Source organism: Pseudopodoces humilis, chromosome 6 (assembly GCF_049639895.1).
Source record: "Pseudopodoces humilis isolate 2021_Gansu_Grassland_sample_001 chromosome 6, ASM4963989v1, whole genome shotgun sequence".
NCBI lineage: Eukaryota > Metazoa > Chordata > Aves > Passeriformes > Paridae > Pseudopodoces > Pseudopodoces humilis.
In genome coordinates this window covers 50632465-50650706 of record NC_142205.1, presented here as the reverse complement: position 1 = coordinate 50650706, position 18242 = coordinate 50632465, and the positions used below count along the sequence as shown (strand labels likewise).

Here is an 18242-nt window from a genome sequence, read left to right as displayed (position 1 = left end):
GGAGCTCACTTTCCTGCTGTGAATATAAAACACTCTCAGTGACACACACCTGCATGGAAATGCACACACATGAACTCCCAGTTAAGGGACAACTGCTGCAAAACATAAGAGGCTCTCAGGAAACAATGCAAACAGCAGTCATATAAATAATCAATTAAATGGAGCTGACTATTTGGAGAAGCCCCTAGCTTCCACCAGCCTTTGACTGGGAGAGAGCAGATGAATAAAGTTTGTGTCACAGTCATCTTGACTCAGCAAAACACCCTCTTCTGCCTCTTGACTCAGTGATCCTTTTCCCCTTGCTCTAGTTCCTAATTAAAGCCATGAATGTGGATAAATATCACATCCAGTTTTAAGCCCAACTGTGTCACCAAACTGTACATTACACCCTGTTCTGCAATTAAATTACTCTGTGAAACACCTCAATTAAAATTAAAGAAGCAATTACCCCCCCATTAAAGGCACCACAAATCATAAATTTCCATGCAAAAGTTCATCTGGCAGCTTATGGCATATTAACCAATCTTACATCTCATTTGTGTTTTGATCTATAACCTACCCAAATGAGCTAATTTGATGTGACTCAGTGTCTCTAACTATATTTTATCATGTGCAATACGATGCCAGTCTCTTTCAAAGAACAAGTTAAATGAGCTAAGGGGTTAATTGCTAACAACTCAGCCATAACTGTTGGAGCATCACAGAATGGGATCCTTCCTGCCTTCTCAGGTTAGGTTTAGAAAATCGCACACAAAGAGCAGAGGGGAATTGAAATGGATGTTTCTGTTCATGCTGGGGAGCTGTAACTGTCTGACTTCCACTGAGCGTGAGGCTGGCGGCTCAGACTGCTCATCTCACCACCTGACCCTACTTCTCCCCATGGGGGAAAAGCAGAAGGCAGAGAAGCATAGAGCTAGGGCAGGGTGCAGTTTGTTTTTATGTCCACTCATTTTTTTATCTTTTTGTCACAGCAGGAATATGTGGGTTTGCTCCCTTCCCCCTCAGCTACGTGCGGAAACCTCAGAGTAACAGCACCTGTGCTGGTCCTCCTGCTGCTGCCATGCACTGCAACAGCCCAAACATTTACCTGCATGGTTTAGAACCTGCAGGTTTGTTCAGCTTGATATTGGCTATAAACCTGGGAGTGGGGAGGGATGCCACGGAGCAGCTGACACCCACAGTGGTCAGGGCTGGTGGACAGGGGTGTGTGACTGCAGAGAAGCTGATCTGGTTTTTCCAGAGACCATGGAAGCCCTCGATTCCTTACGTTGTCCCAAGTGAACAAGGAGATGTACTTCGATTTGGCCTCAGGCCCTGAGGCTGGTGTATTTTAACACATCTGTTTGTATTTGGATTTTGTGTTTTTCTTTTTTTTTTTCATAGTCCCATGACCTGAGCCTGCTTTAATGCTTGTCATGTACTAGTGGATCTGAGGGACTGGCAAGTGTTGCTTTAAAAGCTTTGCCTGCTCATCTCTGTCTTTGTCCTTCTTGACCTCTGGAGAAGCCGTATGTTGCTATCTGGTTCAGCTTTTCAGTAGTCCTAAGATCTGCTCTAGCATTGATCCATAAGAGCTTGACACAGTTAATTGCAATTAAATATGCTGGGAATGATAAGACTGAATTCCCCAGATACTGAAGAGAGGACAGAATTTATCCCTGAGCATGCTTGTTCTCACCACTTTGAAATACCAGGAAAAAAAGATAAACAAACTGACACCCAACAGAGAATGAAGGGGGAGAATGAAATCAAAGAGTAAAAGCAAGCAAAAGGGACTCTGGACTCCAGCACTGCACCACATTACACTGAAGGTGCATTTTGTACAGCCTCACAGTGTAAGCTTTTCTTCATCTGTTTTGATGTTAAATCCAGTGACTCTTTCAGAAGCCAGTAAGTAAAAAAAAAAAAACAAACCTAAACAAAACACAGACTCCAGAGTTTGAAGAACCTAAAGCACATGCTCACCAAAGCATTTGGAAATGCTGCTCACAGCTGCAACATATCCATTATCCTACTCAGAATCAAAGCAGTGTTTCAAAAAGATGGAAAACAGCCTCAGTCTGCTGGCTGCCTTCTCCCAAGCCCTTCTTATAGTTACCTGTACCATCATATCAGAAACTTCCCCAAATAAATAAATTAAGTCTTAAACAAAGAAGTCATTCATCTTTAAATTAAAATAATCATGTAATCCTTCAACCCACCAAGTTATCTTTCATCTTTCCTTTTTTTTTTTTTTTTTCTTAAATTTATCTTACTAGCTTCAGCAAGTGGCTGTAATAAAGTGTCACATTAAGGTATTCATATTCATTAGTGTTCAGGTCTTTGTTCTTTTAATAGTGTTGGAAAGAATCTACAAAGAGGCTGTATTAGGCGGCTGTCCAATCTGGGTGTTTGATCTCCTTCTGACTTCAAAAGTCAGAAGAGGAAAAAAACCCACGTTGAGAATGGCTCTTTTGAATGTCAGATAGGGAGTATAAGATTTCTGAGCCTGCCAAGTGTTAATTGGTGTCTGCCCTGACCGTGGTACAAATAAGATTCAGAGTCAGTCAATGCACCGTCATGAAGAGCTATTGACAGAGTGAGCAGGATACTGGAAGGCAGGAAAAAGCACAACTGTTATGGCAGCAGCTCACAGAGGATTTTTTCAGAGATCACTTTCCACAAATCATGTTAAATTATGCAGTTTGGGTCTCAGCCACGCGACTGGGTGTAACAGACCTTTCTGAGGGAACAATCGGCCTGGCTGCTGAAATTCCAGCGGTGCTTGTAGCACTGCATAAAAACCAACCTACTTGTCAGTGTCAATCTCTGTTTCTAGCAAAGGAAATGAAGCTCCCCAGTACTACCCTGCACTGCCCAAACAACATATCCCAGCGCAGAAACTCCTGCCATGGTACAACAAGAAGTTGATTTGATGCAAAGAAACATCAGAAAGGAAAACAAAAACCTGCTGCTGAGTTCCTGACAAAACCCAACTGATTAATATTACAGTTGTCAGCAAGCTGGCTCGGCAGACCTAAACACTCTTTGCAGTTTCGGAGATCTTAATGGGGAAAGAAAACAGCCTACGGAACAAGAAAATGGGAAAAATCTCCTGTGCTAATTATTCTTTTTGATGTTTGTGGATATGTTTCTGCAATTCTGATTAAATCTAAACTCGGGTTAGATGGGGAGGTAGCACTTTAAGCTTCATCTCCTGAGAAATCAGCCATCAGCGCTGAGTGACAACCACTTTGCTACTTAGCCATGACAGTCTGACTTATCCTAATGCAAATTGGCAACAGTTTCTTCTGTGCGTGGTAGAGGAAAACCGAAGAGAATTCAGATAGGGGAATTACCGTCATTAGCAATCAATTTTTCTCTTAACAGCCGCAGTGGATTTAGGATTTCAGAGCCCCCCCTGTGACTCAGGGAACCCCCTTCTGTGAGCTGTGAGTCTGGAGCTGGAGGCACCGCTGCACTTAGGGAAGCTGCTGCTCACTGATGTTGTCAGGCACAGATTCCGCTGAAGGGCAGGCTGGCTCCTGCAGGGGGAGGACAGGCTACCCACTCTGGGTTTGCTTAAAAGCTGGTAGGAAAAACAGCTAAGGCCCTGAAGATGGCTTCTTAGGCAGATACGTCCTCTATTTTCCCAAACCTCATGCTGCTTTACCTGGGAGCCCGTGTACCACGGTACATCCTCTCAAGCCAAGTTGGCAGGGTGGTGCATATACATGTGAGTGAAGTATAGTCTGGCAAACTAAAAATTAAAACATGTTTGAAAGGTGCCCCTCAGAATAATTTTTTTATTTTTTTTTTCATTAAAAGCAAAAGGAAAGATAGCAGGCTGGTTCCCCCGTATACATGCCCTCTCGATGCCAGATACAGTTGTGGCTTTTCAAAGGGAAGAAAAAACTGAAACCAAACCACCTGCAGCTCTGCCCAGCAAGGCACCACAACCCAAAGCCATTAATCAGGTCCCAATCAATCTTGTCTATGAGCAGCAGTCAGTCAGCTCTCCATTAGCACCCGTTCGTCATGCCCTGCTGTAAGTCACTGCACCATTAGCCACCCACCAGGCCTTACTCAGGATGTGCCAGTGCCACACGCTGCTGCTGTTGCTCACCTCAGCTACTGGGATGCCTTCAGGGGGACGGCACTGGAGCAGGACCTCTTGCTCCAGGGACACTTCTTTCCCTAGGGGCTCCTGCTCAAAAGTTTTCCGGAGATCTGAGAAGGAGGAAGAAAATAAAATCATTAACATTATTATCAGCCGGACATTTAAATTACATTTGATTGCCACGCTGGATAAATGCAAGAGACAAACTCTGCTCCCTGTAAAATAAAGCATTAAAGAAAGTCTGGGTCATGTTTTCACTTCATTCAAATATTAAGCAAAGATTTCACAGTGGATTTATTACTCACATTGTGGTACAGCATGTGAACCCAGTGAGCAACCAAGGCTGCCTGCGGAAGGTCATGTCCAGACACAGAACAAATAGTGAAACAAGTCCCTTCTTCAGATAATTTACATTTGGTAAACTATACCAAGTACTTTTTAGTACTTCACTAAAAAAAAGTTATGGAAAATTAAATCTGTAAAACTGCAGCATATAAACTGAGTTGCCTTAAATGCATAGATGAAAGTGCTCATGCTGTGATTTAATGTACTTTTAGCTCATAAGCATTAACTTTACAGCTTTAGCTAATTTGTCTACACCTTATCATTATCCCTGTAGCAGTAACTTATTATTATTATTAATAATAATAATAATGTAGTGATAATAATGATAATAATAAAAAGTCACTTTTAAGTAGTTGAACCATGTTTGGATCTCTCCACAGCACCATAGAAATGCAGCAGACTGACAGGGCATCAAATGCACCTCCAAAGATCAGACCAGTTCTGGACAGCAGCAAAGTCTGGCTTTTTCGTACCCCTCTGTAACTGATGGTAAAATGGACTTGAGAAGTTCCCTCCTTATCACTATCTCTGTGTTTCTGCCATGGACTGGCACCCTCCCCACTGTGCCAGGGGGGACATGGCTTTGGCAAACTGAGCATTCAGCTCCAGTAGCTACTGGGGGTATTTCTCCCTCCTGCCAGCTCCTTCTGCAAATGGATGTGAAGCCATGCTTAAAGTCACATCAAAGAGCTGGCCTGACTTCAAAAATTTACAACTCAGTTATTTTTGTTTTACTTCTTGTTCTGAAGTCAAACCATTTCTGTACATCAGCTCACGGTGAGGTTGCACAAATACTTGTGTCATATTGGCAACAAGACACAGTCATATGGGAACAGTTTAAAAGTCAGCTATTTCATATTTTGAAGCCATAACCTATGACTGGACTAGAAAACAGATCACTGAATTGAACCAGTTTACAAATAAACCACACAAAGAGCTATTTTTCTTCTAGATTACCTCCAAGACCTGATTAAGAGCTGACCCACAAGGAACTGCTTCAGTGCTACCAAAGGGCAAAACCTGGGGCTGGCAAAAGCAGCGATGGAAAAGGAGATGGGATGGCTGCCACGAAAATCAGCTCCTCTGATAGCCTGAAATTTTGAATAGAAGGAGATCTCTATCTCTCTATCTCATTATTGGGAAAACATGATTGCTCAACTACCTGGAATTAAGTATCAGCTCAATGGTACCATGAAAAAGCTGTGTCATAGTTGGAGATGCTCATTTTAACTTGATATAGTGGCAAACTTCTGACATTCGAGCATTTCCCCAGTGAAACTGAGGTATTTCAGTCCTTCCTCTGCATCACAGAGAAGCATGAGAGAAGCAGCCCCACACTTCACTGCTTTTCCACCAGCAGCATTCTTGCTCCCTCTGGCACACAGGGCAGGGCAGAGAGTCCTGGCCACAGTTTAAGGCACTGAAAGATAAGCTTTGGTACATCCTACTGCAACAACATAAGAAATTGCAGTCTACAGCTCTCTGCTTGGCTGGGATTACCTTCTGTCAAAAGGGAGCACAGGCCAATATCACAGATACCTCACTACAAACCCCACCATTCCAACCTCAGCTGCTGCTGAAGAGAGCTTTACCCTACAACACTGGATAACTCAGGGAAAAGAGGAGGAGCAAAAATCTGGACATAAATGTTTCTTAGGATGACTGCCAAGTTTTGCCAGGCTGTTCCTGTCAGCATCCCTGTGACACTGGAGTTATTCCAAGCCAGGGAGGCTCGTTCATGTCACAGCAGCCACAGCAAGTCTCTGATGTCTGTACGGAGCTCCCAAAGCATTGCCAGCACTAGCAGCTTCATCCCACCCTCTGACAGGCCATCCAGGGGACATTTGGGTTCTACGGCTCCATTTGAGTAAACCTTAAACCTTCCTAGTGCCCGTGAGTGGGAATCATTCCGAGGACGAAATGCTGAGTTTTGGCTTGCTGCAGTTCTGCACATTAAACAAGGAAATGAGCAGCTCTTTCAGGAGCTGGTAGGTTTCTTGGGAAGTTACATTCTTCTTTGGGCCCAGGCTTCTCACCCATCCTGTGGGCTTGATAGGTATCCTGGGCACACACAATTTCAGGATAATGCTGTTTGCTATAAATTAGCAAGCAGCTGGGGTTATACTGCTAGCAGTACCCATAAGATCATATTATTGCTAGTTCCATGGGTACCTTCAGGAGAAAAGGATTACCTCTCCATCAGGTACACCTTAGTGCATTTAGCAGGTACACACACGTGCACAATGCAGACAATTATTGTGCTCTGATATCATGGTTGAGGGAAAATGAGAAGGTTACTGTAATAGTAATAGAAGCATATAAGCACAGTATTAAATAGCATATTAATAATAACTTTCAGGTGTTCAGGCTGAAGACAGTAGAAGGAGATTAGATAATAATCTGAATATTTTTCTTGACATGTTGATTTACTGTTCTGCCTACCATCCTGAAATATTTAACAAAGCTCTCGTTCTGCATTGCCTTAGATGCACAATAATCACCTCTCCCATAAAGCACTTGCCTTTAGAAAAATCCCCAAGTTTTAATGCATACAAAAGTAAATAGCATGAATCTAGAAATGTGCAATAACAGTAAAAAGGTCCCCCTTTAACCTCTTTGTCACCAACAGCTGGAATTGCTGGGCATGAACAGCCCCTTTTCCCTGGGAACGGTTGCAGTGGTGCTGCCGCAGGTGAGATGAACCCTCTGGGAGCCTGGCTCCCCCGGCTGCCCCCACCCACAGGGCCTTGCTGTGGGAGGATGCTCTAATGGCACCGTTGGGTTCAGGCATTTCAATGATCCACAAACTAAAAATACACTAAGTAGGGCCTTTGACATAATAGGCAGTAATGTTCTCAAAGGAGCCATTAGATACTATTGAGTAAATTATACTAATTTGGCAGGGGTGAAAGTACATAATTGTGTATTTACAAGACTGGGAGCTCTTATATCCTGTTGGCTCCCTCCCACGTGTTCACAGCTTTATCCCACCACCTCCCACAGCAGCTATGTCACCTACAAATGGCTCCAGATGGTAACAGTGCAGGGCACTTATGGTTAGTTGACCTAACCAAGCATAAGGCTGGCTGGTTGTGACACACACAAGATGGGTTTTTTAGCTGATGAAGAAGAAGCAGAGGGCCTGGACAAACATCTTCATCATCTTCTGTAACTACCATGAAACAGCCTACTTGGACAGCACTGGGTTTTGAAATGACTGCTTTTTCTCTATGGCCCTTGCTGTGATTTCTGTGGATAACAATGGCATCCTTCTAATTCTTCAGTCTTCAGCTTCCTTTGCCATTTAACAATTATAGTCATCATGGGAACATCACACTGTCAGCTGGGAGTGGGTGAGCTTGCGAATGTACTGAGGGACTTTGGATCTTTCCCAAGCAGAGTATTTTCAATAGCACTTTTCAATTTCTCAGAGTGTCGTTTAAGTTACAATTGCTTGTGAGTGAGAAGGGATTCATTTTCCCAGAGAATGGTAAGAGACTAATAAAATACATCCCAGTTAAAAAAAGAGAAAAAGAAGAAGCTTTAACAATCTTCCAAAAATATGCCTGGAAAAGCAAATCAATAAAACATTTGATCCATTCTGGATCAGGACCTCTCTGTCTGTGAAGAGGCAGTGTGCATTATTAAAGCCTCGGGTGGGCAGCAGACACTGAAAGAGCACCTTCCCTACCCTCACCTTCCATAGGGGGGATGCAAGAGAAAGGCAGCTGCACTCTCCTTCCATTATTAGTTTGGATAATAAAATAATCCTATATTGCCTGTGTTAGCAAGACTCTTCCTCCCTTCATGCAGGTAATATTCTCCGTGGTGGAGAGAGGCAGGGTGGATAGTGGTGCTGAAGGGCCCATCTTGTCTTTCAGCAGCTCTCTGACAGATCTCACCCAGCTGCAGGTAGGGATGTCACTGCCAGGCTCAGGTAACAGCCTGCACCCTCACCAGGTACTTCACCCCACCTCTACCTTCCCTTCAAGGCTGTCTTCATAAAAGAAACCAAAGGCAGCAATTAAAATTCTGTTCTGCCACCTTGAGCCAGACTATTTTCCTCACTAAAGCATAGTCCTAGTAAATTCAGAGGAGGCTCTTGTGGCATATATCGCAGCATGTTTACAGCATACTTATGGTGAGACTTCCCTCCAAGACTCCTGAAATACTCCTGCACAACCCTCTCTGGTAAGGACATATGGCTGCATAAGAGCTGCACTGAAATGAGAGGATTTTCATCAGCATAAAACTGAAATAAAGTAATGGGAAATCAGATTCTCAGTGTACACCATATTAACCTTAACTTTACTTATAAATTGCTATGCTTTTTGGACAAAGGGGCATTAGATCTCATTTCTGATGCACTGCTAAATTATTTCATTATATGTTTAATGCATTCTTATCTTACAAAACACTCAGGAGTTGCATTTTTGCCTGCCAAAGGTAATAGATTATACAGGAAGTCATGTCATTTCCCCACTTCCTCTTCTACCTGTCAGCTTCTAAGGAAGAGCAAAGAACTACCCTATTATTTTTTTTTTAATCAAATATATTTTATCACAGTTGTTCTGGGTTTTACAGTGATGTGTGGGTGGGTAAAACTATAAGGATATCTTTTATCATTGCTGAGAAATGTGATAAGAGGCAGACCAGGCGCTTCACCACGGTGCTAATGCAAGGGTGACTAATGAATGAGCATGAAAAACGGACACTTGTCAGCCAGGAATTAGATGCAAACCAGACGAACAGAACAAGGCAGCATTACTGTCAGGGAAAGATGGATTTCTGCCCTTGGTAGACCTTTAAGACTCTCTTCTCCTTCAAGCAACTTCAACGTCAACTTTCCTATAACAAACAATCTAAAAATATGAGCAAGCTTTAAGAGCACAAAGAGCAAAAACCCCAGATTTCTTTTCTATACAACTGTCATATTAACTATGGCCACTGGGAGAAATATGTTCAATGTGTGCTTTCAGAGAAACAAAGGCTTAATAATGTGAAAAGATCTCCACAAAAAACATGTATTTCCATACAGAAGATAGCTTCCTTTACATAGGTAAGGATACACAGCCATCTACATAAAAACAAATGTATCATAAGCAAAAAATACAATTAAAACACTAAAGTGAGTATGGCTTGGTATAATTTAACTCTTATAAGAGGATTGGTATGTGACATGTAAGATTTCAAACCTACCTCCTTCCCTTGAGAGTGTTCTCAAGAGGCAAGGTTCAGGTCTGTTTAAATTTTACCTGGTCTAATAATAACACCCAAACAGAAAAATAATTGTGGAAAAAGAGTGGTAAAATGCTACTGATGTTCTACAAAGTGAAAGAGAATCCACATGCTTGTGAAAACACATCTCAGTACATTTGTTCCCAGACTTGGATGGCTGATTCTTAGTTCAAGAAACATGACTAATATTGTAAACCTGGTCTCTTCCATCACTTTCCACAATGTGGATAGAGTTGAAACACCTTTTCTCTTCAAAAAAAGCCATAAAAGACTGAATTGCAAATCTAAATGTAAGAAACCCTGCCCTGTCAGGCATACTTTGGCCTTGCTTTTCTGTTCACAGCTGAGTCTATGACCTTTGTGTGGGGATCAATCACACTGGTGGGAAAGCAATGGAAAGGTTAGGTACAAAAACCTCTTTTTTTCCCCATTTTGTTCTTGTGCTGTTGCAGCTCTGTGTTTGATTAATTAGATCAAACCAGATTTCCAGTGAGACAGCCACAGGGGTGTCATCAGTCTGTAACCCAGGGGATCCCTCTGCAATCTCTGTCAATGGCTTTTCTAAGTGTGGTGTCTTGCCCTGCGGAGTCCCCTGCTGTATCAGCTGCACACTGGGCCTTGATCAAAGCCTCCTGCCCTCCTCCAGAGCACCTCTGCTCATGGAGTGGGATTGCAGCTGGACAGGGTTGTGCTCTCGGCTGGCCCACGCTTCAGCAGCTGGAGCTGAAGACTGAGGAAATAGGTCAACACCTCAAAAATCTCCCTTAATGCTCAATACACAACTCTGTGCTACTCTTTCCTTTTCTGCAGGGGCTGTTTCACTTCTGGCCAGTCCTTAAAAGACAAATGCTGCATCACCACGAGGCTGACACAGCCACCTTCTCATTCTGGAGAGGAACATCCTGAATGGTGGAACTTCCACCTTTCCAAAGATGCCTGGCAGCTCGTGGCTTGGGCTGAGCTTTTCTTTAGCCCTCTGGTGGCCCTGGCAGTAAGGCTGACACCCCACCTAGCCAGGAAGCAGCAGGAGCTTCCATGCCGAACAGCCGAGGGACTGCAGGAGCTTCTTGGAAGTGCACACCTTGTTTTGGGGGTGCAGGCTGTTCTATCCACTGACCTGAGCTACAGAATGAGGTGAGGAACACCCTCCGCTTGCCAGGCTACAATCTGCATGAACCCAGGACCTTCTCTCCTCTTTTATTTCCTTTGTATTTTCAGCCTGAGCAAATGGGAGGTGCAGACTGGCCAGCCCTCATCCTGCCAATGGCATCTTCAGCCAGCTGGGGATAACACTATACCCTGAAGACTCTGGAGACTCACTCCTTACAGATCTGCTAAAAAACTATTTTTTCGCTTTGTCTCTTTAGCTCCAAGCTAATTCAGACAGGTGTTGGTAAGACTAAACAGTTTTGTGCAACAAAGCTTCCATGTGGGCTGTGCTATTATAAAGAATGACCCACTCAACACATTTGGTATTGAAACAACTATAAGAAATACAAGTAAACAAACTTTGTCAAGAATTCACTGAACAGATGGGTTCCCAGGTGTACACTGATCACACTGATCTCCTCCCCTTCTATTTCTGCTTGGTAGCTCAATATTTTGTTGTAAGCTTTGTTGTTGTAAACTGTAACCTTCAAGTTGTAACCTGAAAACCAACTTATAAACTTAACTCTATTCATTATTTTATTTGGTGATTGAAGATGGACTCCTAAGTTCTTGTTTTTAAAATAAATCTAAATGTAATATTCAAATGACCTAACCTTGACAGGTGACTTTTTACATGGCAGATGTGCTAAAGGTACTAAAGACATTGGATTGGAAACATCAGGTGTACATTACAATTTATACGTAGAATTAAATTTAAAAGACTCTGAAACACTAAAATTGAAAACTCTATATAAGTGCTGTTTTGTTGTTGCTCTTCTGATACACTAACCTAACTCACACAGCTGTGTGGTCACTGCTAAAATACAAGCAAAAGTTTGTTAGCTTCCTGGCTGGATCTATCAGCACTAAGGCCCTAATCAGCCTGTACTGAAAGATGGCAATTTATTAGGAATGACAGTGTAGGTAGAATATTTTCAAAGCTCCTACAGAGAGATTAAATTAAAATAAATTCAGTAAAGGAGTTTCCTTTTGTTTCTTAAGCAATGCTAACATCAAGTCCACACTAATTCATAGTCTTGGCTTTTTGGTACAATGCAATGTAATTTCTATTTATTACTTTTGCAACTGCATTCTTAAATTTGGGAGTGGTCATACCTGTTAAGTGGGAAGTGGTACAGAAGCATGCTTTTCAGGAGCACCAGCAGAGAGGTAGGCAGGACTGAATATGCTAAATGCACAGTTAACCTCTCTGCTGCTCTTTCTGTAGTCTGCTGTCCTTCAGTAATCTCAGCTCAAGACCACGTGCCTCAGTCACCCTTTATTAACTCCAAGCAGCAGATATTGATTAGTAGCAACTTAAATGGTACACAAGGAAGGAAGGAATTAAGGTCCTATCTCTGCTAACTCTCATACGCATTTGCCAAGGTACACAGACCACATTTTTATGGTATTTTTTTAATACTGGGTATCCTGGATGTACCTTCCCATTAAAATTTTCAATTGTTGACCTTCCTAGCTCCCCCTGCTTATCTCAACATCCACCCAACTTTGTTCCTATTGCAAAGGGCTATAATGCTTTAGTAGCCACAGAATGTGTCCTCACAGCTCTGCTTGGATCAGGTATGTGAAGAGAGGGGTAAAAGGCACTGCAGCCATGTGCCATGGAGCATGGGCCCCAGCACCAAAAGGTGAGATAAACAAGTGTCAGTAAAGAATATGTGGTTGTTTTTTCATATCTGCTTCTTTGCATAAATGCAAACCCCTTGTAAGTAGAGATGAACCAATCTATTTTTCTGTACTGCATTTATCTCATCAGTATACAGGATCTGACATACATATATTAATTGCATGCCTTTGAATAAAATGTCTGGGAGAATAAAGGCTTTCAGATAAGTACATGGGAAACTATAGTACAAAATTATTAAAAATATTAACGAGTACAGTTCTTTACTACATCAGGGCTTTTTAATTTTTTTTATTTTTGTTTTTTTTTAATTCTGATTTTAGGATAATAAATAAAAGAAAAGAAATAACTATTCACATCCATTACACCAAAAAATATCAGGTAATAGAAATTACAGAAAAAGCTTCTATTTTATCAAAGATGCTTAACAAAACAAAAACATGGAAACATATTTAAGGGCTTCAGTTTTTACCGTATTTTCTCAAGGAGAGCATGGGTTAACAGTCAGTGAAGCTACAGCAACACCAAAGTGGTGCAAATGAAAAGTGAGGTTGCTCTATGCACAAGGGCTCAAAGCAATTTGTCTTAGCCACCCCTTTATTATCTGATCTAAAAATTAGGTCAAATCCTGCAGCTATTGTTTAGTCTTTATCAGATGTATGTTCCAGTGGGTTTAACTCTAGTTTTGGTTACACACGTTCAGATCTCATTCATTGTTTTAACAGGAATTTTGCCCTGTTAGGTTTTATTTGCTCAATGACATCAGCTCTGTTACAGAAAATTCACATTGAAACTTTATATTTGGTTGCATTTTTCACAGCCAAAGGTAAAGCTGCCCAAAATCCCTCCTTCCTTTCTCCTTCCACGACAGGAAAATTTTTTAATTGAGCAGGAAAACTGTATCAAAACATATTAGTGACTTCTAAGGCTCCTCATAGGATTTGCCTAGAGTAAAACAGACAAGTGTGAATAAATAGGGAATGTGTTTTAGCACTTTCTTAGGCAAATATCTCAGAAAATTTATTCTATCTTTCCAGCTCCACCAAGATACATACATTAGGTGTCACTACTTTTTTAGGTTGCTGATATATCTGAAACGGCAAAGTGAAAATTAATCTCAAGAAATCTGCTGGTTTAAGAGGATGAAATGCTCAGCTCTGCTCTCATGGGGGGACCAATGCCCCAGGACAATGAATTCCATGACACAGGAAAAACATGCCTTTGCAGACACAGCCTGCACAGAAGGGAGTAATTTCCCAGCATAGGCATGATCCTGAACACTTAGGGAAGCTGGAATGTTGTCTTTAAACTCAGGCTCTTTTCCTGTCTGTACTGCCAGCATGGGCAACCTTTGAAAACCAGCAGCATCTTTAGTCCATATTTATAGATCACTCCTGAATAACTGAAGCTCTTGGTCAAAGCAATGTTGCAATTGATTTTCACAGAGAACTTTCATTGACCAGGTTGTTATGTACTTTCTGACACATGCCTGACCCTGTATTAAACAAACACAAGCTGCTTTTCCAGGATGCACATTTTTCACACTTTCAAATTACTTTTCAGTTAATTCTATTACACGCTCAGTGAACAGTGATGCTGGGTGCTATTTTTCTGTTTGTTTGTTTTAATGGAGTGCAGCTCCAGCCCTTGAGAGGACACAATAATTCCAGAATAAAATGTAAGGGCATAAGGGAGAAAAACCAGAAAGCAGATAAGGACAAAAGGAGATGGAAATGAACAGGGAGAGGGAGAAAGAGGGAGAGAAGAGAGGAGAGGGAGATGAGGAGAGAGAGAGAGAAAAAGGAGAAAAGCTTTTCTGAATGTGCTAGATATGGCTAGTTATGCTACAGTTGTACCTGTCAAGATAAAATCGTCAGGTTCGGGTATTAAGACAAATAATTCCACTTAAGCAGCTTACATGCTCCATTGGCCCCTCACCTTTCCTAAAGGTGTCAAAGCTCACTCTTGTGCCAATTAAGAGGGAAGACTGCACTGGTGACAAATAAGCCGCTATAAGACTGATGTGGAGAGATGGACTCTTCTGTCCCTCTTAAGATTTGGACATCTTTGATTTCCTGGATTAATAAGCACTGCACAGAACCTACATTGTTATCCCAGCCTCATGGCACACTGTGGAGCCACCAGAATACTTAACCAGCTGTGCTGAAAGTTTATTGTGACACTACTATTATATTGCCAGTGCAGAGTCAGTTTTAAGAAGTCAAAGCTGTGAGTACAGATGCGCGTTGGTGCAACTGAGTTTAAAACACTGAGTTTAAAGCTCTGAGTTTAAAACAGTTGTCTCACAGACCAATGACATCAGAAAGTAAGGCATATTCCCCATATCATCTTCCTGAGTTCCCAAAAAGTAGGTTAGAGTTACTTGACAAATTTTTAGAAATCTGTGCATGGACAGTTTTGCAAAGAATGTGCTTTTGCTGCTGGTTTAAAATCCACGGATTGAAGGACTCGTACTTCAGCCCTTAATCCCAAGGAGTCTAAATGACTTGCCTGTGTCATAACTGTCCAAGAACCCCAAATTCAGGGACAAGAGGTTAAAAAAACTTCAGTAAAATACAAAGCCACATTTGAGTTACAGGCCTCAAAAACTCCCTGGTGTTTATTTAATTTGACTTTTCCGGGAGAAAAAAAAAAAAAAGCCACTGAAACTCTGGAAAAATCACTGAACTGATTCTTCCCCTCTTTCCAGAATATAGTAAGAAAAACAAGCAAGCTCTGTATTATGAGCACCTTCAATAGAAATGTGGACACCTGGGAAGAAATGTCAGTTGATATGAAATAACTTGCATTGACACATAATGATTATGTGTTACATAGAAATTAGGTGCACAGGTATGCCAGGACACAAAAGTTACTTAAATATCAAGTAAAATTCACTTAAGTATCTAAAAAATACTTCCAAACTGTGTTAATTTAATGGTCATCTGTCAAGGGCTACCTGGTAGGACATGACTGCAGAGTCATAATCTAAAAAACCTGTTCAAACATTGCTAAGCCTCTCTGAAGTGCTGACTGTTTGGAAGAAAGAAAGAATTGAAATCACTCTCTTTTGTTTCAGTACAAAAAAGGAAAATCCTCAAAGTTTTGAAAAGCTTCCTGCCACGGGAAAGCAATATGCACACATGTAATGGCATTTCTGCTTTTGCAGGAAGACTGTCTTGTACAGTAATTTTAATTCCCCTTAGCCCTGGGGAAATTCTTCTCTGAGGGTAGGCCTATTCTTAAAAATACAGGTCCCTATATTCTATTTTACTTGGACTAAAAGCATTCAAAAATGGGTATTTAAATAGCACCTCTGAGATTTGTATCTGGATGTTTATACAGAAGGTACCTCCTCTTTGAGGATTTAACCAAGTAGTAGTTTCTCAAGAACTGAAGGAGAATCAAGCCCTTAATGGAGAGTTATAATGACAGAGAGTCCTTTCTCCAAAGTGTCTGTGAAAAGGTTTATTTGGCTGGAAGAATTCTCTTATCCCATTATAAATTGTTAGGCACAGTGCAGGAAATATAAGTAAGCTGCAAATCCAGCTTCCAATGACCTTTTCTCACAAAATGTGTTTTTGCTGAGGTGAAAGCAGTGGAAGAAAGGCAATTCTAGATGATGTATTTTGTTCCTATTATATGGAACAGTATTTCATCATGTGAAAGAGAAATGGGAGTCCCCAGTGTGTCTACTCTATTACAAAGAAAAGCACCTCTTTGAAAATTAATGAACATTAAATATTTGTACAGTCAAATGAAGATCTCTTTTCAGGGAACTGGTTGCCCTGTGTTCTTGGGGTCTAAGATGGGAATGGTTCCAAATAAATACTGAGGCTAGTAGCCATGAATAACAATGATGAAATACTACAATGATGAGATGACCACTTTCAAACTCATATTACCAATCTGATCACATGATATGCTAAACATACACTTTTTTCTTTGCTAAAGAACAGCAGCTCTATTGTCTGACTGCAGTGATACATATTTTCAGCTTTACAGAAAAGAGCCTGGGTGTTCTGGTGGACACCAAGTTGACAGTAAATCAGAAATGTAGCAAATGTTAGCAAATAAGGCTAATGAATGCTGTGTTAGAGAAAAAGTATTGACCACAGGTGAGGGAGCTGATCCTGTCCCTCAATTCAGCCCTTGTGAGGTCACATGGGGAGTGCTGAGACCAGTTCTGGGCTCCCCAGTACAAGAGACACATGAACATAGTGGAGCCAGTAGCCCAGCAAAGGGCACAAAGATGACAGCAGCATCTCTGCTACAAGAAAAAGCCAAGAGAGCCGGGACTGCTCATCCCAGAGAGGGGAAGGCTTAGAGGGATCCATGTGTATAAACACCAGATGGGAGAGGGCAACAAAGACATAGCCAGGCTCTTTTCAATGGAGCCCAATGATGGGACTAGAGGCAATGGAAAGATGAAACACAGAAAGTTCACTCTGAACACCAGGCAATACTTTCTCATTGTGAGGGTGACAAAGAAGTGGCATAGGTTGCCTAGACAGGTGGTGGGGTCTCCTTTGTTGGAGATATTCAAAAGGCATTTGGTCATGGGTAATTGGCTCTACGTGGCCCAGCTTGAGCCAAAGGTTGGATCAAAGGTTTGGATAACCTCCAAAGGTGCTTCCCAGACTTGACCATTCTGTGGTTCTGTGAAAAGAACAGCTATCGCCTCTTTCCACGGCTTGCTTTGTTAAGGTTCCTACACATTAGCTTCAGGCACTTTCATTGGGACATAAAACTGCTGTACTCAATAAATACTGTTTTTGATGCCACATGCAGGAGAATGATGTTTAGCTCTTGAGAAGAAACTGAAACCCTCGTGGATATTTCTGAAGGCCTCAGTTTCAGCATGCATCAATAACTGCACAATACAGAGCCTAAGGGGCTGGGAACGAGACATCTCCCTGAAATGGCAGAGATTGCACTTCTCCTCACCTAACCACCACCTCCCCAAGCTGCACACCCGAGCACTCACATGCAATGCGGACGTAGGCTTTCCGGCTCTTGGTGGTGCCTGCGGAGCTCCAGGCAACGCACTGGCACCAGTAATCCTCCGGCCCGAAGAGCTCCTCCACCTGCTGGCGGGAAATCTCGATGCTGACCTCCCGGACAATCAGACCTGTCAGGGTGCAAGGAACACTGGTCAGTGTTGGGCTTGCTGATGGACAGAAAATGAGTGTAGTTGCAGAAATCTGCTTGCAAAGTTGCTGGGAGACCTTACAGCTCTCTACAAATATCTACTCAGCAACACAGACTGTCATAAGGATGGGAAAGGAAAGAAACTCCCACTTTATCTGCATAATGAGAGATGTGGGTGAGTGAAAAACTAATTGCTGAGATTTTGACTTTTATCACATACAGCATGTATTTTAGACAAATTGGAGGAACTGCACCTCAGCTAATTTAAATTGTACCACATCTCTAGGACAAGTTAAGTCAAGGGACATTCCAGACCAGCTTTATTTTGATATATCATAAAACCACATAATCATTCAATTTATATGACTTCCTTAGCCCTTTTGTACTTCTTCTCTTTTTGCTAGACAGACACAGCACAGGGAGAGGTGCTGTTCTGTGACACTGAGCTGCTCAGGAAAATGGATTTTAGGATGGCAGAAAATGTCCTGATACTTTGTAGTGATGAGCACATGTGCTGCACTGTGGCTATTGCAAGCTGCAAGATGGGCCCTACTGCTGTCATATATGCTGCAGATACTGGGATATTTTTTACAGGATTTTGTAACACAGTGAAAC

The 18242-nt window shown here is 41.9% G+C and overlaps 1 protein-coding gene across 2 annotated transcripts in view; it reads right to left on the bottom strand.

Moving 5' to 3' along the window:
• UNC5C (unc-5 netrin receptor C) overlaps positions 1–18242 on the bottom strand; it is a 247683-nt gene that overhangs the window by 55567 nt on the left and 173874 nt on the right. For both annotated transcript variants that reach the window (XM_014259438.2, XM_005517472.3), the window contains exons 3-4: positions 17464–17607; positions 4106–4209 (exon numbers count right to left, since the gene is read on the bottom strand). In XM_014259438.2, the coding sequence (XP_014114913.1) occupies positions 4106–4209; positions 17464–17607 (248 nt within the window). The remainder of the gene's footprint in view (positions 1–4105; positions 4210–17463; positions 17608–18242) is intronic.